The sequence below is a fragment of the Canis aureus genome, chromosome 2 (assembly GCF_053574225.1).
Source record: "Canis aureus isolate CA01 chromosome 2, VMU_Caureus_v.1.0, whole genome shotgun sequence".
Classification (NCBI taxonomy): Eukaryota; Metazoa; Chordata; class Mammalia; order Carnivora; family Canidae; genus Canis; species Canis aureus.
Genome location: NC_135612.1, coordinates 32637415 through 32665354, shown reverse-complemented (window position 1 = coordinate 32665354; position 27940 = coordinate 32637415). Strand labels below are relative to the sequence as shown.

At 38.9% G+C, this 27940-nt stretch overlaps 1 protein-coding gene across 3 annotated transcripts; it reads left to right on the top strand.

The window, feature by feature from the left end:
- The first annotated feature begins 1545 nt into the window (after positions 1-1545).
- On the top strand, positions 1546-27771 carry NIPA2 (NIPA magnesium transporter 2). Of its 3 annotated transcripts, XM_077868151.1 has the most exons (7): positions 1546-1830; positions 2452-2588; positions 9937-10168; positions 11775-11831; positions 20352-20442; positions 22041-22201; positions 26298-27771. In XM_077868151.1, the coding sequence occupies exons 3-7, from the start codon at positions 10030-10032 to the stop codon at positions 26930-26932; spliced, it is 1083 nt and encodes a 360-aa protein (XP_077724277.1). In that variant the 5' UTR covers positions 1546-1830; positions 2452-2588; positions 9937-10029; the 3' UTR covers positions 26933-27771. The 3 variants fall into 3 exon arrangements, with proteins under 3 accessions (XP_077724277.1, XP_077724285.1, XP_077724269.1); XM_077868143.1 differs by lacking the exon at positions 2452-2588 and having other exon boundaries at positions 1547-1830; XM_077868159.1 differs by lacking the exons at positions 2452-2588; positions 11775-11831.
- The last annotated feature ends 169 nt before the right edge of the window (positions 27772-27940 follow it).

Genomic DNA, 27940 nt, shown 5'->3' with positions numbered 1-27940 from the left:
AGAATCAATGGATGAAGTGGAACCACAAAGTCACTCTGCAAAATGCATGGGCACATGGATGGGTAGAGAATTAGAGCCATTTTTCATCAATCTACTATATCATCAGAGACTAACATGCCAACATCTTTCAATATGTAATTCCTTACTTGACTATGTTACCTAGGTAGACTTTGGCTGAGACCAAATAATTAAGCAAAAAAAAGTCTTCTGAGCCAGTTCTAAATGTATGGTTGCCTGGTTACCAGCTCACAGAAGATTAAAAAGCTTTTAAATTAGTAGCTGCAAAAAATAAGTTAATTAGTAGCTGCATAGTCACCTATAACAAAACTGGAGGTCGTTGGCTAATCAGATGAGTCTGAAAAGAGCAAATTATATTTGGCATTTTCTGGTTCAACAAGCATTCACTTAAAAAACATTCCCACCCAACATTATTTACACTTCGAATACCAGTGTCTATTCAGAAACCAGAACATACCCAAAGGACCTTAGCACCTCCAACCAAGATATTAACAGGCCTCACACCTGATCTGGCTTGTTCCTCTCTACCACACACACGTCTTAAAAATGAGTACTGCCTTTGCCCATCTTATTATTTTTTTAAAGATATGTTTATTTTGAGATAGAGCAAACCAGTTGCAGGAGGGGCAGTGAGAGAGGGAGAGAATTGTCGAGCAGACTCCCTCTGAGCACAGAGTCCAAGGTGGTGGGGTGCCATCCCAGGACGCTGAGATCATGACCTGAGCCTGAATGGAGTTGGAGGCTCAGCCAACTGAGCCTTTGTTCATTTTAGAGAAAACCAGGGTGCCTGGGAGGCTCAGTCAGTTCAGCTATCTTTCTGTTCATTTCAGCTCAGGTCATGATCTCAGGATCCTGAAACCAAGCCCCAGGATGGGCTGCCCGCTGAGTGGGAGTCTGAGATTCTCTCTCTCCTTCGCACCCTCTGCCCCGAGGGGGCTGTCCCTAAAATACACAAATCTTTAGAGAAAACCATGATGATGCCGGGTCTTAAGGACGCTCTCCATTGGAGAAGCCAACGCAGGAGAGCCGCACAGTAGGTTTCCTATGTATCTCCTGAAAACGCATTTCCGCTCCTAGCGTCTCCAGAAGCGCTTTTACCAAACCAAGTCGCCCCTCGAGCTCCTCTTTCGGGTCTGAGTTACGAAAGGGCCCTGCTGGGAGCCAGTCCTCCGCGTCCACCACCAGGCCCCAGGTCCCCGGCCCAACCCTGGCCCCCGCTGGCCCCCTCGGAGCTCCCTTTTCCTAGGGGACCGCTGGGGAGATTGCTGAAAATGCAGCTTCACAGGCTAACCACACGTGGGAATTCGCAGTTCAGGAAAGCGGCACGCGGAACTTTTATTTTGATCAACCGGTTGGCGAGCTTCCTTGCCAAGCCCGCCCTCCGCGCCCCGCGCGCCCCCCGGCTCCCCCGGCTCCCCCGGCTCCCCCGGCTCTCCGGAACCAGCGCCGCCTCAAGGAACCGGAAACCACACGAAGGCTCGCGGCGGAGGGGCCTCCGCTGCGCCGCTCTGCGCGTGCGCGGCGCCTCTGGCGTCAGTCGGCCGCGCCCGGGCTCTCGGCGGCGGCCCTGGGTTCCGGCTGCGGCGGTCGTCGTAGGTCGTCCGGGGCAGGTTCCCCTGGGCGCTCCCCCATGGAGGAGGCGGCGCGCGCGGCTGCAGCCCCGAATGCTCTCGCTTCTTTCTGTACGGCGACGAAGGCCCTGGCCGCGCGAGCTCGAGAGGCGGCGGCCCGTGCGGCCTGTGTGGACGTGTAAGCGGAGCTGACGAGGGCCAGGGAGTGGAGAGGCAGCCGCATGGCCGGCCACCGCCCGGGGTGAGCGCGACGGGGCTGGCGCTGGGCGCTGGGCCGGCGTCAGGGCGGCTCCTCTCCGCTCTGGGGACAAGCGTGCTCGGCGTTGGAAGGGCTTTTCTGGGTCCTGCATGGAGGGATCCCCGTGCAGTCCCGTGGAAGCCCGGCTCGGCCCGGGGGTTGGGGGGGCGGGGCGCGTTCGCGGGCTCCTCCACGTAGTTTTCCTCCCGTGGTGAGTTTGTAGAAGATGGTCTCAGACGCGCCGAGATGCTCGCCAACCACCGAGCAAGCCTCAGAAGTCGGCTGTGACATTTTGAACACGGCTGTTTTAATTTCTTGACTTTGTAGAGTCATTTAGTCCTGTTTCCCTCTTCCTACTACAAGTGTACACGACTCTACGTACGTTTGGTTTTGTATTTGTCTCTTTAATTTCTTCACTAGGTTTTTCAGTTCATTTAGGAGACATGAGAGAATAGAGAGAGACGTTTCATTGCAGTAAACTGTCTTTTGAAGCAGTGTGTTGTGGTTGGATGAGTAGGTTTCATGTTGGTAAGTAAAAGGAGTATGGACACTAGGAGCCACATGTTTGAAAGTATTAGTGACTCTGCAGTGCTTTTGCCTACCTCTGTACTTTCTTCTTTCCAGGCCGGAGCTACTCTGCCAGGGTTTAAAACTTTAAATGAGAATAAAGAGTGTTATTTACAAGGAAATGAGAGTGAATAAGTCATCTCTAACCGCTTCCAGCCTTTTTTTTTTTTCATGAGACCATATTAAATTTACATGTAAGTGAAAATTTTAATTTATAACTAAATGTTGCTAAATTAGGGTTGGAGATGCAGGTTCTGTAGTATTTATAAGTACTGCTTTTAAAAATAATAATTAGCTAAATAAGAGATTGGAAAAAAAATTTTAATTAAATAAAAATTAACTTAAAAATTATTTAAAAATTAAATAAAAAATTAAAGCTGTGGAAACCAAACAGAAGTAAATATTAAGAACTCCAAAGGTTTTGCCTTTGCCTGGGGGGGCTCAGTGATTGAGCCTCTGCCTTTGGCTCAGGTTGTGACCCTAAGGTCCTGGGATTGAGTCCCACATCAGGCTCCCTCTTAGGGAGCCTGCTTCCCCCTCTGCCAGTGTCTCTGCTTCTCTGTGTCTCTCATGAATAAATAAATAAAGAACTCCAAAGTTTTCATTCATTGTGGGCAGCCCCTATAGAAATGGAGTCCAGTGGACACTTAGGTTCCACTTCAGGCTGTGTAACTTTTTCTGTTGCCCTTGCATGCGATTTAACCCCTTGGAGGTTTGGTTTCTTTGTAAGGTGGAGCTAATGATACCTCATTGTGTGTATTAGAATTAATATATATCAGCTACCCGGAACAGTGCTTCACAGGTGTCCAATAAGTGGTAGCTATTACTATTAGAAATAAAAGAATTACACTTGTTTCAGGATATTTCTTTTATATAAAAATATCTTGCAGTGGTATCCTACCTACCGTTGTTCACTCAGTGTCAGCCACAGTGGCCTTTCTTTTTCTAGAATACTGCCTACTTGTTCATATCTTTGCCTTTGCATTTTTTGTCTGCTTTGTTCTTTTCCTCCTTCAAGCCTTTGCTCAATGTTCTCTTCTCCACTAGGCCTCTTAACCAACCTGGTTAAAATTGAAGTCCCTTACCCAATTCCCCAGTGCCCTTAACCATAGATAGCATTTACCACCTTCCAATACAATGTTCTTATTTATTTTTATTGTCTTGCTCTGCCTCCAACACAAGGGAAACTCCATGAAGGCAGTGATTTGGTCTTTTTTACTCACTGCCATATCCCCATTCCTAGAGCATAGTATGTATTCAGCCGTTAGTTGGTTGAGTAAATGAGATAAGCACCTGTCCACAGTGAACGGGGTATAAGTCGTATACATAAGTAACGGTAATACAGGCCTGAAAAGTGTCCAAAGAGAAGTGTGGGTAAAGGCCAGGGAATTCAGAAAAGATTGATTGCTCTGGCTTATAGAATTCAAGCAGGGCTTCATTGTCGAGATATTTTTTAAATGGGCTTGTTAAAAACGAAAGGATAATGGAAACAAAGATATGGAGGAGGAAATAGAGTAAGAATGGCAGCACTGTGTTGACCTCAGGTGGAACACAGGGTACGTGAAATACTGTATTGGAAGATAAAATTTAAAAGTTAGGTTTGGAACAAATAGTGAAAGGTTTTAGCAGATTACAAAATTTGAACTTTCTGTAAACAGTGGGTGGCAGGAGAATGAGATGGCACAGATGTGTTTTATAGAGCAGTGTGACAACATCATGTGTTGAAGCTGGATTAGGATTGGGAGAGACATGGAAGTGGAAGATTGTATTTCACAAAAGGTAGACTCCACCTGGCACACTTGGCCCTTGTATCCAGTGTGAGTAATGAGGATGGAGAAGCCACGGTCAGAATATGAGGAGCAGATTGGAAAGAAGACGATGATCTATACGGAGAGACTGATTGGAGCTGCCACTTGCTTGTGTTCCACCTCTGGGACTAAATGGAGACTCCAATTGGAAAGACAAAAGGCTGAGAATAGGGAGACCCGAATTCTAGTCCTGTTTTGCTACCCACCAGCTGCTTAAGAATTGCTTAACATCTTTGTGCCTGTTTTCTCATCATGGGGCCCTCACCACATATCTTTGAAGTTTTTGTGAAAATGAAATGTCAAAAATGCTACAAGTTTAAAGCTGTAAATGTACTTCTGTTGGTATATTTTAAAAAATTATCTAACTTTGGTAACTGTTGCCTATTAGTCATTTTGCAAAGCAAATCTTAATTTCAGTTTATTTTATAAATATTAGAATACTAGTCTGTCTTTTCCTATCTTAAGTTATGCGTTCTGTTTTAGGAGAAGGTAGGCCAATTTCAGAGTTTTAGGTTGTGTTTACTTCATTTTCAACATAAGTTGTATTTCATGAAAGTTAACGTTAAGTATTCATAAATATTAGTAAAGTAAGTTGTGAAAATTAAAATTTAGAAAGAAGCTGATAATTCTAGGAGCCTTTAAAAGTATGTTTAAAATTAAAATGGGGTCATCTTCAGAATTTTCAGTTCACTCAGCTGTGGAATCCTTGAGGATAGAGACTTACGATGATCTTTATAACTCCAAAGTTTGGCATATTAGAGCTGCCCTGTATATGTTTATTGATCAGATGGCCACATTCAAGAACTAATAACAGCCTGGAGGGGAGGAGTGTGGGGTGGGACCTTCCACTTGTGTCCCTCTGAGAGGTAAATGGGCAGGTTACCACCTGAAGCTTGTCATCTCTGGCTTAGGAACACAGTTGAAGTGAAATTTAGCAAGTTTTCTTGTTTAGCTATCCTTAAACCTGGCCCTACTTCTTAGTTAATCCTTAAAAAAAAAAAAAATCTGTTTCAAGCTCTCTCAGCTGTGATTGACCTTTATAGTTACAGAGTGGGAGCAGAACTGAGAATAGTGAAACAAACTCATTCCTAACTTTTAGGACATTCACACTGATGTCGTATTTTCAAACAAATGAGAAAATTCATTTACTTAGTTTAGTGATGAAGACTGCTTTATAAACTTGAGGATTTGCAAATTCTGTATCGCCCTCCCTCCCCCATCCTGCCCACCACCACACTGGTATAGTTCCATGAGAGAAGAAACAACCTTAATTCTGTAAAACCTTGTAAATCAGATTTGCCACTATAAAGGAGTGTCTTTTATGGGAAAACCAGCACAGAGAACCAAAGACATTGTCTTTAATTAAGTGTTAATAAATTAAGTAAATATTACTAAATAATTACGCATTTCGTATTTGAAAGTCAAGCTTACGTAAGTAAAGTCTAAATTTGGATTTGTGAGGCAATCACTATTCTGGGATTGGAACTGTAGATAAACCTGATTTGTTTCTGGATATCACATTTGGAGATAACAAAGCTACATTTTATTGATTCCAGAATATGGAGACTACACGTTAGGTTCTCTGCAGATTTTCTATAAGGATGTTTTATGGACTGGGAACTTTTAAATTGTCACTTCCTCAGTAGAATTTGCATGATTAAGAACATTGCTTGGTGATGATAGTGCTTTTAAAGGAGTTGATTTTACATTAAGGGGTTCTTTCAAGACTTTTAGGTGACCCAGGCTCATTGGAATGCAGAGTGGGCTGAAGTGTTTGGTAGCTGGGTTTCTTTACTCCTATTTTCCCCAGACTTTCTTACTTTACCTTTGCATTTTTACTTGTGTATAGTACTGTTACTTCCCAGCATACTTTTAACTAGTTTCTACAGTTTTCAAGCTTATAGGCTGTAAAATAGTTGTTACATTTTAGGATGCTGATCTAAATGATGGCAGCTTTACTTTTAAGGCCCGTTATAATTATTCCATTCATCTGTAATAACCCAGAAATATATAAAGACATAGTTTGAGACTGCCAGATAGCTAGGTGCACAGGATTAAAAAGGTGACTTGTGTAGGAGCCCAGGAACTGGCAGTTTAGTGAGAGAGACTGGGTCATAGACATTTAAAATAACTGATCATTTACAGTGTGGTGGGAAAAACTAAGCATATTTGTTGTTGTTGGCATAATCTTTTTATAATTCATAGACCTAATTCTTACTGCTAACCATTTTGTTCCAAATTCTCTGCATGTTTACATCTCTATATACTGATTTTTGTGGTTTAGAATTATTCCTTTAAAAAAAAAAAAAAGATCTGTTTATTCATGAGAGAGAGAGAGGGAAGCAGGCAGGCTCTCTACATGAGCCCGATGTCCATCCAGGAACTCCAGGATCACGCCCTGAGCCCTGAGCGCCCTGAGCGGAAGGCAGATGCTCAACCACTGAGCCACCCAGGCAGCCCTAGAATTATTCCAAAGTCAAAGTTGAAGCTTGAGGTTGCCAATGTTTGGCACATAAAGAGACTATAGTTTATTTTATTTTAAATTTAAAAACCATAATAACTTAATAGATTGTTTAGCTTCCTTCGTTAGTGTATCTGTCTGTTAAGGTTGTGCCTCATCCAGGTCATGCACTCAGAGGCAGGACTGAATCTTCAAATTCCCCACCTAGGACATTCCTCAATGCATTTTCTTGCCTTAGGAGTGCATTAAAAAGACTGGGGATACTTTTCCAAATCCCTAGTAAAAGAGCTCAGTTCTGGAAAGGTGTCAGGTGGACACCCATATCGTATGTGACTGATACTTAAAAAACTCACAGCACATCCTTGACTGGAGTGTCTTACCTTCCTTCCATGTTTCAGTATTATCTTTTTCTAGATTGTGGGGTGACTTTGTCTTTAGGACTTGTTAGTGGTTTGTTTGTTCCTTCGTTCCATCCTCCCTGCTTTCTTCCCACTTTCCCTCCCTCTCTACTTTCTTCCCTCCCCCCCCCCCCCCCCCCCCGTTTCTCTCTTCTCTCTCTTTATCTTCACCCCTCCTCTTTTTCTTTCTCTCTTTCCATGCCCAGTGTGAGGCCTGAACTCATGATCCTGAGATTAAGACCTGAGTTGAGACCACCCAACAGACTGCCCCACCCAGGTTCCTCTTGTTAGTGGGTTCTGTCTTGACATCACTGCAGCATGTATTTTAAAAACCTTAATAATGGAAATGTCCAAACATACATTGTATATACAGTAGAGAGAATAATACAGTGAAACCCTGGATGTGCCTACCACCTATCTTTACCACTGATCCCCATTTCTGCAGACAAGTTTTGGTTTTTCAGAAGTCTGATGGGAATTTTACATTAAGCCTGTTACGGTATACAAGTTAGCCATCCCAGTGGCATGTAGCAATAAGCATTTTTTTTTTTTTTTTTTTTTTTTTTTTTTAGAAAGAAGGATCTTTTGAAATTTTTTTTAAATTTTTTATTTATTTATGATAGTCACACAGAGAGAGAGAGAAGCAGAGACATAGGCAGAGGGAGAAGCAGGTTCCATGCACCGGGAGCCCAACATGGGATTCGATCCCGGGTCTCCAGGATCACGCCCCGGGCCAAAGGCAGGCGCTAAACCGCTGCGCCACCCAGGGATCCTGCAATAAGCATTTTTGATTTTGCTCAAAGGTCTTTAGATCAGCAGGGATGACTGTTTTTTGCTCTGCACGTGGTGATGATGGAAGGGTGCAAAGGGGCACTCAGAACTGGCATTCTTGTCATTTACACCTACCTCCTATTGGCCAAAGTAAGTCACTAGAGGCCATGTTCCAAGCCATTGGGGTGGGAAGGACTGTACCTTAGGAAGTGTTCCAGGAACCATCATGTGACTCAACAGGCAAATCTAAACACTGGCCCCTTTGTTTGGAGTGTCATCTCAGTGTGAATACTTTTCACCGTTATTACAGAACATTATCACCCATTATTTAACTGCCTTTTGTCTGTCTCCCCACTGAAGACTAAAATTTAGCTATCACTATTTAATCCATAGAGTTTACTTAGCACAGCATATGTTTGTTAAATACTGTTTGAGTAAATGGGTAAACTAATTGAAGGACTATGTGGATAGGAAGTTAAGTTGCTTTTGCTAAAGGCCAGAATCTCATAACTTGAAGGATGGAAAAACTTGGCTAGTTAGCAAGGGTTAATGTGTGAGGATTCTGACTGAATTGCAGATTAGTTCTGGAACTTGGAAGTCAAATTGTGGGACTGAAAATACCAGGGACGCCTGGGTGGCTCAGGGGTTGAGGGCCTGCCTTTGGCCCAGGGGGTGATCCTGGAGCCCCGGGATTGAGTCCCACAATGGGCTCCCTGCCTGGAGCCTGCTTCTCCCTCTGCCTGTGTCTCTGCCCCTCTCTCTGTGTCTCTCATGAATAAATAAATGAAATCTTTAAAAAAGATAAAGCTGATTCTTAAAAAGAAAAAAAAAAGAAAATACCAGAAAGTTGGTTATAACCAATCATAAACCTTATTGCTAAGTAATATTTTTTCCTCTATTTTCTACACTTTGCTGTAGTTCATTTATCAGCAGAGGTCATGAATTGGCCATTTGAAAATAATGTGTAATCTTTGGGAAGCCTCTGCTTCCATTCTCCTCTTGTGGCTTGAGCCTTTCTAGTTCCATAGCCCTCATGCTCCCTGAAAAGTCTACCAGTATCACACTTGTACCTTGGCAAACATCTGTCTGCCAGAATCTTCATCCTCTGCTAACAAAATAATGTGAAAACCAGCTTCTCTCTGCATGCCCCTAAATAGGCTAAATAAATAAATTACTGTTTATAAATAAATAAATAAATTATGTTTACATAGATTTCTAAGAAGAAAGTGTATGTGTAAGAAAACTCTTTTGAGTTTCCCTGTATAGATTATTCAAAAAGGGCACGTGAAATTGGTGAATGTATTTATAAACTAGATTTATATATTTTCATCCTGTAGAATTTTTTAAGATTTTATTTATTCACAAGTGACACAGAGAGAGGCAGAGACATAGGTGGAGGGAGAAGCAGGCTCCCTGCAAGGAGCCTGATGCAAGACTCAATCCCAGACCCTGGGATCATGCCCTGACCCAAAGGCTGATGCTCAAACATTATTTAAATATGAAACCAGAGTTTATAAAACTGATTTAAAATTTAAATTTAGTATTAGCATATAAAAGTAGTTTTATTTTTATTTTTTCAGTTTTATTGAGTTCTTCTTGACATATAACATTGTATTAGCTTAAGGTATGCAACATAGTGATCATATATGTGTATATTGTAAAATGATCACCACAATAAGTTAACATCACAATTACAAATTTTTTTTCTTGTGATCTTTTAAGATCTTTTAGCCACTTTCAAATATATAATATATAGTCAACTATAGTCACCATACTGTACATTACATCTCCAAACTTAATTATCTTTTGGCCACCTTCACCCATTTCTGTCACTCTGCTACCTTCTACCTCTGGTAACCATCAGTCTGTTCTTTGATTCTGTGAGTTTGGTTTTTAAGTATAGCTTTGTATCACAATCCCATCTTTTGACAAAACTATGAGAAATATAATACATTAGCAGTAAATTATAAATAGTAAATATATTATCAGTGGTTGTAATGAAAATACTCCTTTATGAGAAGAGAAATGGAGTAAAATTTGAATTGCATGTGGATGATCATGATCGCTCTTTTAAAAATCTCATTTTGTTTTATTTTGCATTTAGATTTGAAGATTACATAGTCCTGCCTCCAGCACTAGTGGCTTCTCTGTTTTGTGCTCAATGTGACTCACAAGAACTTCTTTAGTAACAAACGAAATGATCCAGGGGCGTGGAAAATATGATTTTTACATTGGTCTGGGATTGGCTATGAGCTCCAGCGTTTTCATTGGTGGGAGTTTCATCTTGAAAAAAAAAGGTCTTCTGCGACTTGCCAAGAAGGGCTCCATGAGAGCAGGTAGGCTGTGCCCTATGTGACTGAAATGACATCAGTGTGTGCTTATGTACTTAGGTTCTTTGATGACAATCACATCTTTATTCCTAGTTAGTATATTTGAAACTTTGAACTCTGCAAGCTTTGTAAATGCTTATAGAGAATCAAATGTCAGTTTAATTTGGGGGTGGGGAGTTTGCTTTTTTTTTTTAAAGATTTTAATTTATTTTTGAGAGCGAGTTTGCATGCATAGGAGCACGGGTGGGGGAGGGGCAGAAGGAGAAGCAGACTCCCTAGTGAGCAGGGAGACCTATGTAGGACTTGATTCCAAGACCCTGGGATCATGACCTGAGCCAAAGCCACATGTTTAACTGATTGAGCCACCCAGGCACCCCAGACATCAGTTTTGTAATGAGAAAAATAAAAAGTGAGACAATGTCAAAATAAGCTAACTATTCATTCCTGCAATTATCTAAGTTGAAATAGGAACCATTCCCCATTTAGCATCCAGCCTTATCTTTAAATTTTGGTATGACTGTAGAGAAGGAAATAAGGATTTATGAATAGAATCAGGATCTTACTGAAGGCTAGGATTTTTTGTCTAGGATAATATAAGTTTTACTTATACCTTAAGATGTTTTTCCTGATGATCTCAAATTAGCAGGAAGGAAAGAGAAGGCTTAGTGCAGTTGAAGAGTATTCTGTTCATTGATTTTCTGAAGGGTTATATTGGTTGTTTCCCCAGAAACTGTTGACAAGTCACAAGACCTTGGGGGATATTCAGTATGATTAAACCCCCTTCTCACTTCATTTAGTTCATTCATGACAGCTTACAGAGAGACCTACTTTGGCAATAAAAAAAAAATCACTTTCTCCCTCTTTCCTGTGCCATCTTAATGGCCAGAGCTAATCAATCTTAAAATAGTAGCCTCTATTAGAGGTTAGTGGGCAGAGGAGAAAGGATTAGTATATGTTACCTGAATAAGTGTATTTCCTATTCTTGTCTTAAGGCAAGCACTCTCATTGTCCATGATGGATATGCCTGTCAAAGGGTTCATTTACATTGGCCTTTTCTTTTTGACAATGGCTTAAGTACCAGTTGCTTCCTGATTTTATTAATTTGGTTGGGAGGAAAGTCAAGTAGAAAAGGAAGATGAGCATCTCCTGGCAGCTGTAGCCTGTGATGAAATGCTCAATCTTTTTATGTATGGTCATATAAGACTCCTTTCTCTATGGTTACTGCCTCATAACCACACCTATTTCTTATCCACAATCAGACTAACTTACTTGAAGTCGGGTTACTTCTTATTGGTTCATTTTCTTTGCTTGAAGCTGAGTTTGCAAACAAGAGAATGAAGTATAGACCTTATGAATATAAGGATTGACATAATTCCTTCACTCAACAGTATAGTGAAAACCTAAAAATTTTAACATTGTCCTAATCCTCATTTCCTTTTCCAAGATAATCGTAAAAATATCTTAGAAATCCCCTTATACGGTCATAATGGAATCTTCAAAATAATAATAATCAACAAATGAGATATTTTAAAATCTGTCATTGCTAATAATTGTCATAAATTTTTAAAGTCTGATAATCTTCCAAAAAAGTGAAATATTTTTTCATTCACAGGTCAAGGTGGCCATGCATATCTTAAAGAATGGTTGTGGTGGGCTGGATTGCTATCAAGTACGTATAGAGAATATTTCAAGGAAATACTATGGTTGTATATTAAGATATTTGCATATACTAATACAGCCTCATATTACTAGAATATTTTATTATTTATTTTTTTAAGATTATTTATTTATTCATGAGAGACAGAGAAAGAGAGAGAGAGGCGGAGACACAGGCAGAGGGAGAAACAGGCTCCATGCACGGAGCCTGACATGGCACTTGATCCTGGGACTCCAGGATCATGCCCTGGGCTGAAGGCAGATACTTTAACCGCTGAGCCACCCAAGGATCCCTATTATTTAATTTTTTTAATAAAAGATTTATCTGTTCTAGGGAGAGAGAGACAGAATGAATAAGCAGAGGGAAGGGCGGGGGGTGGGGGAGAGAATCCCGAAGCAGACTCCCCACTGAGTGTGGATCCTGGTATGGGGCTCAACCCCAGGACTCCAAGATCATGACCTGAGCCGACATCAAGAGTCAGCTGCTTAATCCACTGAGTTACCCAAGGTGCCCCTAGCACTTTTTTTTTTTTTTTAAGATTTTGTTTATTCATGAGGGAGATTCAGAGAGGCAGAGACATAGGAAGAGGGAGAAGCAGGCCACCTCAGGGAGCTTGATGCGGAACTTGTCCCAGGACCCCGGGATCATGCCCTGAGCTGAAGGCAAATGCTCAACCACTGAGCCACCCAGGTGCCCCTGCCTCTAGCATTTTTTTAAACTTTAAATAAACCTTTTTTAAATTATTTTTTTATTTATTATTTTTTTAATATCGTGTTTTTTTTTTTTTTTTTAAGATTTATTTATGATAGAGAGAGGCAGAGGGAGAAGCAGGCTCCATGCTGGGAGCCTGACGCGGGACTCGATCCCAGGACTCCAGGATCGCACCCTGGGCCAAAGGCAGGTGCCAAACCGCTGAGCCAACCAGGGATCCTTACCTTTGTTTTTTTAATGAATAATACTCAAAATATGTAAAATTTAAGCCAGTAAATTTTTTGAAGCTAGCACTTTAATAGTTTAATTTGAGTGAGAAAACTTTCTTTCTTTTTTTTTTTTTTAAAGATTTTATTTTATTCATAGGCACAGAGAGAGAGGGGCAGAGACACAGACAGAGGGAGAAGCAGGCTCCATGCAGGGAGCCCGATGTGAGACCCGATCCCGGGTCTCCAGGATCACACCCCAGGCTGCAGGCCGCGCCAAACTGCTGTGCCACTGGGGCTGCCCGAGAAAACTTTCTTTTACCTGTCTAATTAAAATGTCTGATAGAGCTATATGTTTTTTAAAATTCTGTTTAAGGGACACCTGGGTGGCTCAGCAGTTGACCATTCTGCCTTTGGCTCAGGGTGTGATCCCAGTTCGGGGATCAAGTCCCTCATCAGGCTCTCTATGAGGTGCCTGCTTCTCCCTCTGCGATTTGTCTCTGCCTCTCTCTGTGTCTCTCATGAATAAATAAATAATTAAAACGTCTTAAAAAGAATCTCAGTTTAAGAAGGTAACTTAAAAAAGTCCTAGAAAAATATCCTGTTTTTAATTCCTTCTTCATGATTTTCATTCCAAATTGGAAAGGAGATATACATTTGATAAGTGTCTGTGCTTATTTTAATGATTACCTTTAAAAAGGTACAAAGAAAAAAATGAATAAGACACTGAGCCTTGAAAGTATTCTATGTAAGCTTAAGAGCCGTTAAAATAATGAGACTGATTTGACTCTTCATTCAACAAATATTTATTGATCATTTCTGGTATGCCAGTTTTTATTCTAGGTGCTGGACATAAAACTAATCAAACAAAAAAATCCTTATCCCTCTGAGCCTTAACATTCTAGATAGAAGCAAACAAACTCGCATTAATTAAAATGTGTGTTAGTGGTATATGCTATACATTTGTAAAGTAGGGAAGGGATGTAATGTGAAGGATAGGTAGGCTTACATTTTATTTTTATTTTTTTTATTTTTAAAAAGATTTATTTATTTATTTGTTTGTTTATGATAGACACAGAGGGAGAGAGAGAGAGGCAGAGACGCAGGAGGAGGGAGAAGCAGGCTCTGCCGGAGCCCGACGTGGGTGGGACTCGATCCCGGGACTCCAGGATTGTGCCCTGGGCCAAAGGCAGGCACCAAACCGCTGAGCCACCCAGGCATCCCCAGGCTTACATTTTAGATGGGAGGCTAAGACAGTTCTCTTATATTTAAGAAGGGGGACTAGGGCAGAACTTAGTATCTGAGTAAAAGATGTAAAGGAGCTAGCCATATGGATATTTCGGGGAGGAACATTTTAAGCAGGAGAAAACAGTAAATGTGAAGACCACGAGGCAGACCATGTGATAGGCAATTTGAAATTTGAATGTGATACGCAATTTGAAATGCAAGATAGCCTACAAGGATTCTTGCCCCCTGGTATTCACACCTTTGTATAATCCCCTCTCACACTGAATTAATGCTGACCCAGTGTGATCATAGAATTCAAAAGAAGTGATGATGTATGTCTTCTAAGGCTAAGTCACGAAAGGTATTGTGGTTTTACCTTGATTGCTTGGATTTTTAACTCTGAGGGAAACCGGCTGCAGTAGTGTTAGGACACTCAGGCAGCCTGTAGGAGGTCCCCAGGCTATAGGCAGTACCAACTTGCCAGTCATGTGACTAAGCCACCTTGGTTGTGTCCTTCAGCTCCAATCCAGCCTTCAGATGACTGCCACCCCAACTTCTATCTTTGTAGACCTCTTAAAAAATCCTGAGAAGTACCTATTGATCTCTTTCTGAAGTCTTGACCAACAGAAAATATGGCTTTTGTTTTAAGCTGCCAAATTTTATAGTGCTTTATTATAAATACAGTACTGGATTATTAAATCGTGAAGGTAACATTAAAGAGGCAAGAATAGTAAGGGAGTGAATGTAGGGGAAGTAGCGGGGGATAAATTCAGAGAATAATGAGGGCCTGGACCGTGTGGGTCTTTGTAGGTCACAGAAAGGACTTTATGTGTGGGCAGTCATTGGAGACTTTTGAATAAAGGGTTGACATGATTTAATTTAGATTTTAATAAGATCTCCCAGGCTGTTTTGTTGGGGCATAGACCACATAGAAGCAGAAGCAGAAAAACCAAGTGGGGAGGCTATTGCAAAAATCAGATGATGGTATGGACTCAGGGTAGTTGTAGTGAGTGTGTTAAGTGGTAGAATTCTGGATGTGTTTTGAGGGTAGAACTGGTAAGATTTATTGAAAATAAGTTAAAAGGCTGGATAGAATATAAAAAACAACCTTTCCAAAGCATGAAACAGCAAACGTGTAATGAATTACCTAGCCAAGATCAGGGAAGGGTGTGGAGCTCAGAAGGATAAACTGAAGACATTTTTGCCCTAGAGGTAATTATGGACTTCAGAGCAGGCATCTGAGAGGTAGAGTGAACTTTTGAACTAGGCTAATTAAGGGTCAAAGTCAGGTGCTACTAAGAATGAGAACCTGTATAAGATTATTGCATTGGAATCATAAAAACAAATAACAAAAACATCTTTTACAAGATGCACATAGAAAACAAGGATATAGAATGGCTGGAAGAAAAAGATGGAAAAGCAACCTGAAGAAAGTTGAGATTGCTGAATATACTAGAAAATAAGCTTCAAAGCAAAAACCAATACTAGAGATAGAGGCTTATTTTGTAGAGATAAAATCTTCAACTCATTGGGAAGCTTTGACAGTTCCAACTTTATTTAATAATATGGCCTTGAGGGGGATCCCTGGGTGGTGCAGTGGTTTAGCGCCTGCCTTTGGCCCAGGGCGCGATCCTGGAGACCCGGGATCGAGTCCCACGTTGGGCTCCCGGTGCATGGAGCGTGCTTCTCCCTGTGCCTATGTCTCTGCCTCTCTCTCTCTCACTGTGTGCCTATCATAAATTAAAAAAAATACATATATATGGCCTTGAAAGATTCAAAGCAGCAGTTGACAGAGCAACAGGAGAAGTAAATTCAAAATCATATGGTAAAATATAAAATATAACACTCAGTATAGGAGAAGCAAAGTAAAATTGTTAAGGTTATAGAACATTTGAATAATAAATTTAACCAAATTAACCTGGTCTACATTGTTTTCAAAGGCTAATAGAATATTATATAATGGACTATTTTTGCTAGATCATAAAGCCAGTCTTAAATTTTTCAAAGGATTTAATGGTGTATTTTCACAGATCATTATAATTACAATAGAAATCAGTAACAAAAAGATTACATAAAAATCCCCATGTTCGGAAATTTAGAAATACACTTATGTATCCATGGTTCGAAGAAGTCAGAATGAAAACTAGAAAATATTTTAAAAGTGTGTTTACCTTAGAAAACAATATGTGGGTGCCAAATACAAAATATCCTAACTTTTGAACATTACTGAAATAATGAAAGTTTAGTTTTTTAAAAAATTTATTTTAGCACATCATGAACAAATTAGGTATATTCTAGGGATGCAAAGTTGGCATAACTTTGGAAAACCAACCATTGTAATTTATGATGTTAACTAATTGAAGGAGAAAAATTACCATTTCACTATGATTTAGCAACTATCATGACTAAAAAGAAACCATCTCAAATAAGTAATTTTTTAAAAAGATTTTATTTATTCATGAGAGACACGGAGAGGCAGAGACAGGCAGAGTGAGAAGCACGCTCCTGTGTGCAGAGCCTGATGTGGGACTCAATCCCAGGACCCTGGGATCACGCCCTGAGCCGAAGGCAGATGCTCAACCACTGAGCCACCCAGGTGCCCCTAAAACAAGTAATTTCAGGAAATTTCCTTAATGTGACAAGATTTCAAAGACAAAAAAAGCCAAAACAATCACAATAAACACCAAAATAAAGAAATATTTAAGGCTTTCTTTTTGAAACTGGGAACAAACAAATGACCTCTTGTTACTCCTTCAGTATTTTTAAAAGAATTTCTAACCAGTGTAGGAAGGCAAGGGGATGGAATAGAATTAGAAATACGTAAACTGGGTAGCCCGGTGGTGCAGCTGTTTACAGCAGCCCGGGGTGTGATCCTGCAGCCTGGGGTGTGATCCTGGAGACCCGGGATCAAGTCCCGCGTCGGGCTCCCTGCATGGAGCCTGCTTCTCCCTCTGCCTGAGTCTCTGCCTCTCTCTCTCTCTCTCTCTCTCTCTCTCTCTCTCTATCTGAATAATAATAAAAAGTAAATCTAAAAAAAAAAAATATGTAAACTTGTATTATACTGATTGTATAATTATGAGTATAAAAATTCCAATGAATATACAAATTATAAAATAAGATTTAGCAAAGTGTTAGATACAAAGTCAACATATAAAATTTAGCTGAATTGGGGATCCCTGGGTGGCGCAGCGGTTTGGCGCCTGCCTTTGGCCCAGGGCGCGATCCTGGAGACCTGGGATTGAATCCCACGTCGGGCTCTCGGTGCATGGAGCCTGCTTCTCCCTCTGCCTATGTCTCTGCCTCTCTCTCTCTCTCTGTGACTATCATAAATAAATAAATAAATAAAAATAAAATAAAATAAAATAAAATTTAGCTCAATTGTAAGCAACAATTAGAAAATGAAATGTTAAAAGTACTATTTGCATATAATTTTTAAAAACAGGAATCATTTAATTATAAATCTAACAAAAGATGGGAAAGATACCTACAGAGAAAATGAAATAATTACTGAGAAAAAGACAAATAGAGGGGTGTATTATTTTTATGAATTGAAAGATTCATTATTGGAAAATCATTTCTTCCATAGTGACAAGCTAAATGCTGTTCCATTTAAAACTAGGTGATTATGTGGTACATGGTAAGTTGATTTAAATTTTATATGGTAATACAGAAGTCCAAGTAAAGCAAAGCAATTAAGTTAAAAATTTTAATATTTGTTAACATATAGTGCAAAATTGGTTTCAGGAGTAGAATTCAGTGATTCATCACTTATATACAATACCCAGTGCTCATCACAAGTGCCCTCTTGAATACCCATCACCTGTCTAGCCCATTCTTCACCCACCTCCCTTCATCAACCCTTAGTTTATTCTCTATCATTAAGAGTCTCTTATGGCTTGTTTCCCTCTTTCCTTTTTTTCTTTCCTCCCTTTCCATATGCTCATCTCTTTTTTTTTTTTTTTTTTCTTTTCTTAAATTCCACATCTGAGTGAGATCATAGGATATTTGTCTTTCTCTGACTTATTTTACTTAGCATAATGCACTCTGGTTCCATTCATGTTGTTGCAAATGGCAAGATTTCATTCTTTTATATTACTGAGTAATATAGCATCATATGTATATACTACATCTTTTTTATCCATCAGTTGATGGAGTTGGACTCTCTCCATGGTTTGGCAATTGTAGATAATGCTGCTGTAAACAGGGGGCGTACTCCTTTGAATCTGTTTTTCCAAGCCTTTGGGAACATACCTAGGAGTGCAATTGCTGGATGGTATGGTGGTTCTATTTTTAACTCTTTGAGGAACCTCCGAACTTGTCCAGAGTGGCTGCATCAGTTTGCATTCCCACCAACAGTGCAAGAGGGTTCCCCTTTATCTACATCCTCCCCAACACCTGTTGTTTGTGTTGTTAATTTTAGCCATTCTGACAGGTGCAAGGTAGTATCTCATATGGTTTTTATGGTTTTTGATTTCCCTGGTGAGTAATGTTGAGTATTTTTTCAAGTATCTAGCCATCTGGATGAATTTTTGGAAAAGTGCCCATCCATGTCTTCTGCCTATTTGTTAACTAGATTATGTTTTTTGGGTGTTGAGTTTGAGCTTGTTAAGTTCTTTATAGATTTTGGGTGGTAACTCTTTATCAGATATTTCATTTGCAAAATATCTTCTCCCATTCTCTGGGCTGCCTTTTGTTTTGTGATTGCTTCCTTTGCTGTGCAGAAGCTTTTTATCTTGATGAGGTCCCAAAAGTTCATTTTTGCTTTTGTTTCCCTAAGCAAAGATATTCTTAAGAGGTGAAAGGATTTGTTCTACTGGATATAGAGATTTACTCTGAAGCTACACTAATTAAAACAGTGTGGTACTGTGCCAAAATACATAAACCAGTAGAATGGAGAACCATAAAACACAACAGTATATTTATTACAAAGGTGGTATTGAAATACGGAACTGTGCTTTTCAGTAAATGTTGCTGTAACAATCCATGTGGAAAAAATAAAATTTGATTTCTACTCCAAACATCAGATCAACTCCAAGTGGTTCATAAGCTTAAATGTGAAAGGTGGAACACTAAAGAATGTAGGGGATAAAGAATTTCAAGAAAGATTTCTAATAAAAGAGATGAGTGAGATAGGTGAAGGGGACTAAGAGTACACTTAGGATGAGCACTGAATAATGTATAGAATTGTCAGATCCTACACCAAATAATGTATAGAATTGTCAAATTCAAGCCTTAAGTATTTTGTGCACCTGATATTAATATTAACACTGTTGGGATCCCTGGGTGGCGCAGCGGTTTAGCGCCTGCCTTTGGCCCAGGGCGTGATCCTGGAGACCCAGGATCGAATCCCACATCGGGCTCCCGGTGCATGGAGCCTGCTTCTCCTTCTGCCTATGTCTCTGCTTCTCTCTCTCTGTGTGTGTGACTATCATAAATAAATAAAAATTAAAAAAATAATATTAACACTGTTAACTGGTAGAATTTAAAAATTAAAAATAAAAAGGATTTCTCATACAGTTTGTATGAAATACCAACCACAAAGAAAAATATTTTAAAATTTGACATTAAAATTGAGAACTTTTAGTGAAGAATTTAAGAGTGAAGAGGCAAATTACATAATACTTTAAAAAGAACTAATATTTTTAACCCACAGAAGGTTCATGTCCAAAAATTTAATTACTTCAAATCAGTACCTGATGATGTCTTTTGAATATAAGAGTTGGGTTTTTTAAAAAAGAAAAAAACTAGTGAAAAAGACTTGGGAGAGGTGTTTCACACCAGTTTTAGCTGCTTTTAATTAATTTGTGTCTGTTATCATAGGATATGTTTTTAAAAAAAATTTAAAAATCTATAAGCATAAATTAGATCTATTCAATTAAAATTACAGATTTGTATTTTTTTTTCGGATTTGTATTTCTAATTGGTTTGAATTCTATTCTAATGATAATTTACAGGAGAACCCTTATTGAATAGGTAGGAGAAAATAGAGAAATTACTAAATACAATTGAAATAGCATTTTAAAAAATATACATTTGATCCTTCAACAATATGGAAGTTAGGGCCCCTGACCCCTTGTGCAGTTGAAAATCTGCATATGACTTTTGACTCTGCCAAAACTTTAATATTAGCATACTATTGACCTGAAGCCTTAACCAATAACATAAATAGTTGATTAACACACATTTTATATATGTATTATATACTATATTCCAAACAACTATAGATAGGAAAATCATATGAAATACATTTACGGTGCTGTTAAAAATCCATACATGAGTGGACACTTAAAGTTCAAATTCCAGTTCAAGGGTCAACTGTATATGAAAATAAAATGCGGGCATTTCCATTTTGAGTGACTTGTTCTGAGTTTTCTTTTCTTTCTCCAAGTGGGAGCAGGTGAAGTGGCCAACTTTGCTGCATATGCCTTTGCTCCAGCCACCCTAGTGACTCCATTAGGAGCTCTCAGCGTCCTAGTAAGGTAAGGATGCTTTGTGTGTAAGAACAGTCAGTATATTGGTCTATACAGCCTTAATGCCATTTGATTATACATGCTCACCATAATTTACATTGAAACAATCTTGAGAATTATTTTTAAGCTGTGTAGTAATTTATCTTTTGTGCATAGGCATGCTATCAATTTGTAGGAGAAAATGCTTCTGTGCTTTGTCTTGTTTTCAGAGCCAGCAGGAGTTTTTATTACAATTTTTAAAAATTTTAAGTTGGACTCGTCACAATATGAGACATGTACACTTCAGTAGGTGTATTGGTGATAAATCAATTTCTATACCTACAGAAAATCAATGATTGGCACAAGGGTATTATGTGCCTCCAAAGTGCTCTGGGGTCTTCCTTTGGAAGGAGCAGTCCAAGACTTGCCCTTTTTTCTGTTACTTAATGATTAGCCCAAACAGCTAAGACTATATTGAAGTTTGGGTTTTGGTTACTATTCTCAAAGTTGATTGATAGGTTTTTTAAAATCTTTGTTTCCCCCGAATATAGTGTGTGTGTGTGTGTGTGTGTGTGTGTGTGTGTGTGTGTAAAAATCGATATTACATGCAGGTTACATAATTTTTCAAGATGATATATAATCTGTAGTATATAAAGATTTATTGTGGTACGTGTCTTTTACCCTTAGTTTTCTGTCTGTTATGCCATATTTATAGGTTTACATTATATATTTTTTAGATATGGATACATTTGGCTATAAAGTATTAAAACTTGCTAATTTAACAGGCAAATAATTTAGAATTACATGAACACAGGAAAGATGCATAAACCAGTATGGATAAATTAAAGTTGAGCAAATTTAAGCATTGATTTGGACATACATTCCTAGGTTATAAGTTTCTACCATAGCTCCATTTATTGTTAAATTTCATACTGACTTTCTACAGCAGAAATATAGAACTATACTGGTTTAGTGTATGATGAATTCATTATGTGGTCTATGTATACAATGGGATATTCCTCAGCCATTAGAAACGATGAATACCCACCTTTTGTTTCGACATGGATGGACTTGGAGGGTATTATGCTGAGTGAAGTTAGTCCATCAGAGAAGGACAATCATCACATGGTTTCACTCATACAGAATATAAGAAATAGTGAAAGGGATTAAAGGGGAAAGGAGGGAAAATGAGTGGGAAAAATTAGAGAGGGAGACAGAACATGAGAGACTCCTAACTCTGGGAAACGAACAAGGGGTCGTGGAAAGGGAGGTGGGCGGGGGCGTGGGGTGACTGGGTGGCGGGCACTGATGGGGGCACTTGATGGGATGAGCACTGGGTGTTATACCATATGTTGGCAAATTGAATTTAAAGAAAATATTTTAAAAATTAAAAGTGTCAAAAAATAAACTACAAGTGCTAGAAAAAGAAAAGAAATCATTAATTTGCTGGAAACATTTCATTTTATGATTGAATGCACCTTTTCTTTACCTTGTTGTGAAGCCAAAGAATCTTTACAAGTTCATAGTGTTGTAGTTTTTCAGTAATTTAAATTGAGTTGTGTTGATTTTTTAAAATGAGAAAAGTGGTTGATTAATTTTAATGTTCTCCACCCCCTTCCCCACTGTAGTGCCATTCTTTCTTCATACTTTCTAAATGAAAGACTTAATCTTCATGGGAAAATTGGATGTTTGCTAAGTATTCTAGGATCTACAGTTATGGTCATTCATGCTCCAAAAGAAGAGGAGATTGAGACTTTAAATGAAATGTCTCACAAGCTGGGGGATCCAGGTAAGAAACCAAAAAAAAGCTTTATCAGTTTATTATTTTACTTTTTATTTTTAATTTATTATTATTATTTTTTAAAGATTTTATTTATTTATTCATGAGAGACACAGAGAGAGGCAGAGACACAGGCAGAGGGAGAAGCAGGCTTCATGCAGGGAGCCCGATGTGGGACTCGATCCCGGGACTCCAGGATCACACCCTGGGCCAAAGGCAGGGGCCAAACCCCTGAGCTACCCAGGGATCCTCTTATTTTACTTTTTAATTTAGTTTTTATTTTAACCAAAGTTTTATGTGCAAGAGGTAAGTTGTTTGCCATTACTTATTATGAAAAACAAGTGATCATTTTCCTCCCATAGCAGCCCTTAATTAACGCTTGTTTATTTTATTCTTTAACCATGTGTTTAAATAACTTGCTTACATTGCTGCTACTGTTTTTGGCTTTAGGCATCATCTGTTATATCCACTATCTATTATATCTACTTTTTTTTGTTTAAATGATTTATTTATAAGCACTATATCACTTTTATTCCCAGCTTACACCTATGATATAGTTACCTTTCCTTCCTTATTTGACTTGTTTTTTCTTAACTGATCATAATCTTGTTTGATCACTTTTCTATGAGTTTATCAAGCCATCCTGAAATTCTTCTCCAGTGGTCTTAATTCTACCCTCAGTAATTTCAAACACATTAGATATTCTATAGTTTCATATCTTCTGGAAATTTCTCCCAGAGTCTTATTTGGCCTTGGTCTAGATTGGTATCTTGAGGCCACCAGCACACTTGTCACTGTGGATTTTCCCTCATCAGCATCATGAAAGATCCCCTTCACTTTCTATTTTTTTCTTGTCTTTGAATGCTGGGTTTGCTCCTTCATTTTGGTTGGAGCCACTGTTGTAGGAGACAAGACAGGCACAGAAGAGATGAGACCTTGGATATATAAAAATGTCTTTAATCAATGTGACCTCATTGTCTTCTCACTTCCTGCTGCTAAGAAATCAAACACAGTTAGTTATCTTTTAGATGTTAACCATATTTTGTTTTTAGGAAACCTTTAGGATGTCCTCTTTGCCCTCAGTCATCTGAAATTTTCCACTGAGGTACCTACATGTGGGCTAATTTTTATTCATTGTGCTAGGTACTTGATAGATTTTTTAAATTTGGAAATGTGCATCTTATTCTAGGATATCAAATTCATTTTTTATTCTGTGAAATTTGTCTTTTATTCTTTTGTTCATCTTTATTTTCTGTGAAATTCTTCTTCTTCCGTTGACTGGGCCTCCTGAACCATACAGTGACTTGTTATATATATATATACCCCCGTTTTTACCATTTTTCCTTTTAGCTCTGCCTTTTGGGAGATTTCTTCAGTATTGTCTTCCAGCCCCTTTTTGAATTTTTATTTCTTCTGTTACATTTTTTAATTTCCAAAGAGCTTGCTTTTGTTCTTCAGTTTTGTGTGTGTGTGTGTATGTGTGTGTGTCAAAAAAACCCACAGCATGAAATTCACCCTCTCAATATTTCACAGATGTACAGTACATTATTGTCAACCACATGTGTTTTGTTGTGCAGCAAGTCCCTGGAGAGTCCTGGTTATTTAAAAAAAATTTTTTTTTTTAATTTTTATTTATGATAGAGAGAGAGAGGCAGAGACACAGGCAGAGGGAGAAGCAGGCTCCATGCACCGGGAGCCCGACGTGGGACTCGATCCCGGGTCTCCAGGATCGCACCCTGGGCCAAAGGCAGGCGCCAAACCGCTGCGCCACCCAGGGATCCCTTTAAAATTTTTCTGCAAACTTCAGTATCAGGATTATTTGTGGGCTCTGTTTTTGCTTTTGTTTTCAGTCACTTAGTTTTGTCTTTAAGCAGTTTTGATTAAATGCTGGATATAGATTATTAAAAAGTATAAAGGCTCTAAGTGATTTTTTTTTAATTCCTTCAGAGAGAACCAAAATTTCTTTTGTCAGTAAGATATGAGTACAGCAAGTCACCTTTAACTTGAAATATTGCTTCAATCTTTGTTGGGGCTGATTTCTTTCCATTTTGCCTGTAGTCTTAATCATAGCTCTTTTCTCTCAGCTGATAGCCTAGGATGTTTACTTGGACCCTCCACCTGGGTGAACTTTGAATAGCAGTGTTCGTGTTGGCATTCCAAGACTGCAGGTGTCTTTTCAGCTCCCTGGCTTTTTCAGCAGGCTGTCCACTTGGCTTCTCAGACCTGGGCATGTATAGCTTTATGCCCACAAATGCCTTAAGGGGGAGTTGCACACAGAAATTGGGACTCAGTGTCTCTTTAGTTCCTGCCTTTCTAGAATCTTGGCCCTGGTGTCCCAGCTGCCTAGACAGTCCCAGATTCCAAGTTTTTATTTTTACCTAATCTACTGAAACTTCCACAAGCCCCAGGTCACCACTTTCTGCTGGTTTTTATGTCCCTCCTTACTTCCTGCTCTGGAATTGGCAGTTATTGCAGGGAGAAAGGTGAGTTTTCACCTTACCTTTTTCTCCAGATTTTGGCCTTTCAAGTTCTGGCCTCATCATTGTCTCTTTGAGGATGCTAATGGTAGTTTTACTGTTTTAATGTTTTTGTAGGATGATGATTTATCTGTTGTGAAGTTTTCCTCTGCATAGAGCAAACAAAGGCTTTGTGTTTTTCTGTTAGTTTTGGTGCCTCTCCTAGTGATTCTTGGCTGCCTTCTGAAAGTCAGGCATGTCACATTCCCAGCAGTGTGTCCTGCCTGAGTCCTAGGAGGTGATGGGAAAAAGGGAGTTAGACCTTGCTCTAGCCCCCTATTTTAGTGTGGCACCTACACACTCACCTGGCCAGAGTCCTCCAGTTTGCTGTGGCAGGAAGAACAGTCAGTCAGATACTCAGAGCTGAGCAGAGTTCCTGGGGTCTTAATGCTGAATAGATTTTCAGCCAGGTCTTCTGTTTTGTCTGTTCTTTACCCTGCTTCCAGAGGTACATTGTACCTTTGTAGTGTTCTGTGCTGCAAACTGAGTTACTTTACCATCTTTTATCATTGCTGATGTGGGTGGGATTCAGTTTTTGTGGATGTGCTGTATCAGTTATGAGTTTATCTTCTGTTTTCTGGCTTCCATAATGTTGTTGCTATCATCTCCTATATCCATTCGTGCTTTTGTGTGTCTGTTTAAGAGTCCTGTTACTACTTATTAGCAGACTTTAAGGAGTGAACAGAATAAATTCATGTGACTTCTGTGGCATTTTAGCAGATGGTAGTATCTATATTATAGGGTAGTTGTAAGGAATGAATCAGTGCAAATTGCTGAGAAAAGTGCCTGGCCCATGATGCTACACAGTTTTGGCTCTTACTATGCTGGGTTCAGTTCTCCATATTGAACCAGAACCCTAACAGTATTTTTGATTCTTACTGATTTACTATTTACCCCAGTGGTTTTCTCTAAATATTTAAAAAATGTACTGCTTTTAGGACAAACTTGATTTGTAACTGTTATTTTTATCATCTATAAATTGTTGAGTGTTCAAGGTCATTTCATAATTTTTGTCCACTAGTTTCTGATTGTTTCTATTCTTGGAGTTAAGAGCATTCCAATGGGTGGAAAGTAGCAAGATATTCTAGTGTAGATGGCTGCAAATCAACATGATCTCCATTTTCTATGACCTAATTATTTCTAATAATTATTTCTAATATTTCTATGACCTAGTTTATGAATATGAAACATGGTATAATTGTCCAGCATATACATCTAACTAAACTTTATGAGTGTAGGTGTGCCTGGGTGGCTTACTCAAGTGTCTGCCTTCGGCTCCGGTTGTGATCCTGAGGATGATCCTGGGGACCTGGGATCAAGCCCCGTATTGGGCTCCCTGCTAGGTGGAGAGCCTGCTCCTCCCCCGAGTGTTCTCTCTCACTCTCCCTCTCAAATGTATAAGTAAAATATTTTTAAAAAATTTTAACAAAATTTTTATGAATGCACTTTTGCTGGGACAGCAAGAGAAAGCTAGTATTTATTTTAAGGCCACTCCTTTTCTCCTTCCTATTGAGTTAATATTTATTTTGGATTTTCAGGGTTTTTTTTTATTCTGTATTTGGCTAAACACAGCTTTTCTTTGCCTCCAGGTTTTGTGGTCTTTGCAACACTTGTGGTCATTGTGTCATTGATATTAATCTTCGTGGTGGGACCTCGCCATGGACAGACAAATATTCTTGTGTATATAACAATCTGCTCTGTAATTGGAGCATTTTCAGTCTCCTGTGTTAAGGGCCTGGGCATTGCAATCAAAGAGCTGTTTGCTGGAAAGCCTGTGCTGCGACATCCCCTGGCCTGGATTCTGCTGCTGAGCCTTATAGTCTGTGTGAGCACACAGATTAATTACCTGAACAGGGCCCTGGATATATTCAACACTTCCATTGTGACTCCGATATATTACGTATTCTTTACAACATCAGTTTTAACTTGTTCAGCTATTCTTTTTAAAGAGTGGCAAGATATGCCTGTTGATGATGTCATTGGTACTCTGAGTGGCTTCTTTACAATCATTGTGGGAATATTCTTGTTGCATGCCTTTAAAGACGTCAGCTTTAGTCTAGCAAGTCTCCCCGTGTCTTTTCGAAAAGATGAAAAAACAATGAATGGCAATCTCTCTAACGTGTATGAAGTTCTGAATAATAATGAAGAAAGCTTAACCTGTGGAATTGAACAGCACAGTGGTGAAAATATCTCCCGAAGAAATGGAAATCTCACAGCTTTTTAAGAAAAATATAATTAAAAGGTTAATCTGTAATTGTCTTATAAAAGTGATTTTGAATATCAGGATGTGTCTGAAAAAGCATTGTTCTCAAGAGACAATCTTTTTTAAAGTTTCACTGATTTGGACCAAGAAATTATTTTTCTTATATTTACATGATGGTAGCTCACTAAAATGACCTCAGTACATGGCCAATTTCTATTAACATTGTATTATTGTAGAGGTATTTTAAATTTTCTTTCATCAAAATCCAAATGCACTGACAGTTTTAAGTCTATAAAAATGCTTTATTTTTACATTGGTGTTGAAAATCTGAAATGTACATTTTGCCATCCTCACTCATCAGTCCCTGACCATTTGAAGGCTTTTTGACTTTAAAAGGAGCATTTTTCTAATTGGTTATCCTATGATTTACCTTACCTATAAAAATAACTCCTGTTTGATGAATTAATTTTGAAATGTTAGCTTAAAGAAGTCCTAAGTTTAATGAAGAAAAACTCAATTTACCAAACAAAAAAAGGAAGTTGCACATTGGAGAGGTTTCTCATGCTGTGACTTAACAGCACACATTTGATGGTCTTCCTACTCATTGATGGCACCTTGCTAAACCAGCACATCCTGCATCTGTCAGGCTATATAGCCTGACTGGTTTCATCCTTCACTTATTCTAATCCCTTGGTACCTGGAACCTTGACTACCATTTTACATCAGTCCTTGTACTTCTCAGTATATTTTCATAATGAGTTATGTTGTCATTTAGACCTTCTAACAACTCTGGGAAATAAAGTCAAAAGGCTAATTTCTTAAATTTAGCTCATGTTATAATAAAAAGACAAATTGAAACAGTTCTTTTCTAAGTCTGAATGCTTAGAATACAGTTGTTTGTAAAATATGGTTTCTTTGTACTCAGTAGTTTACTTTTAGTTTGTTCAGACCAGTATGTAATTTGGTCTCCTAAAAATGTCCATGAAAAAAATGTTTATGGAAAGTTTCAAATGTGTGCAAAAAAGCAGA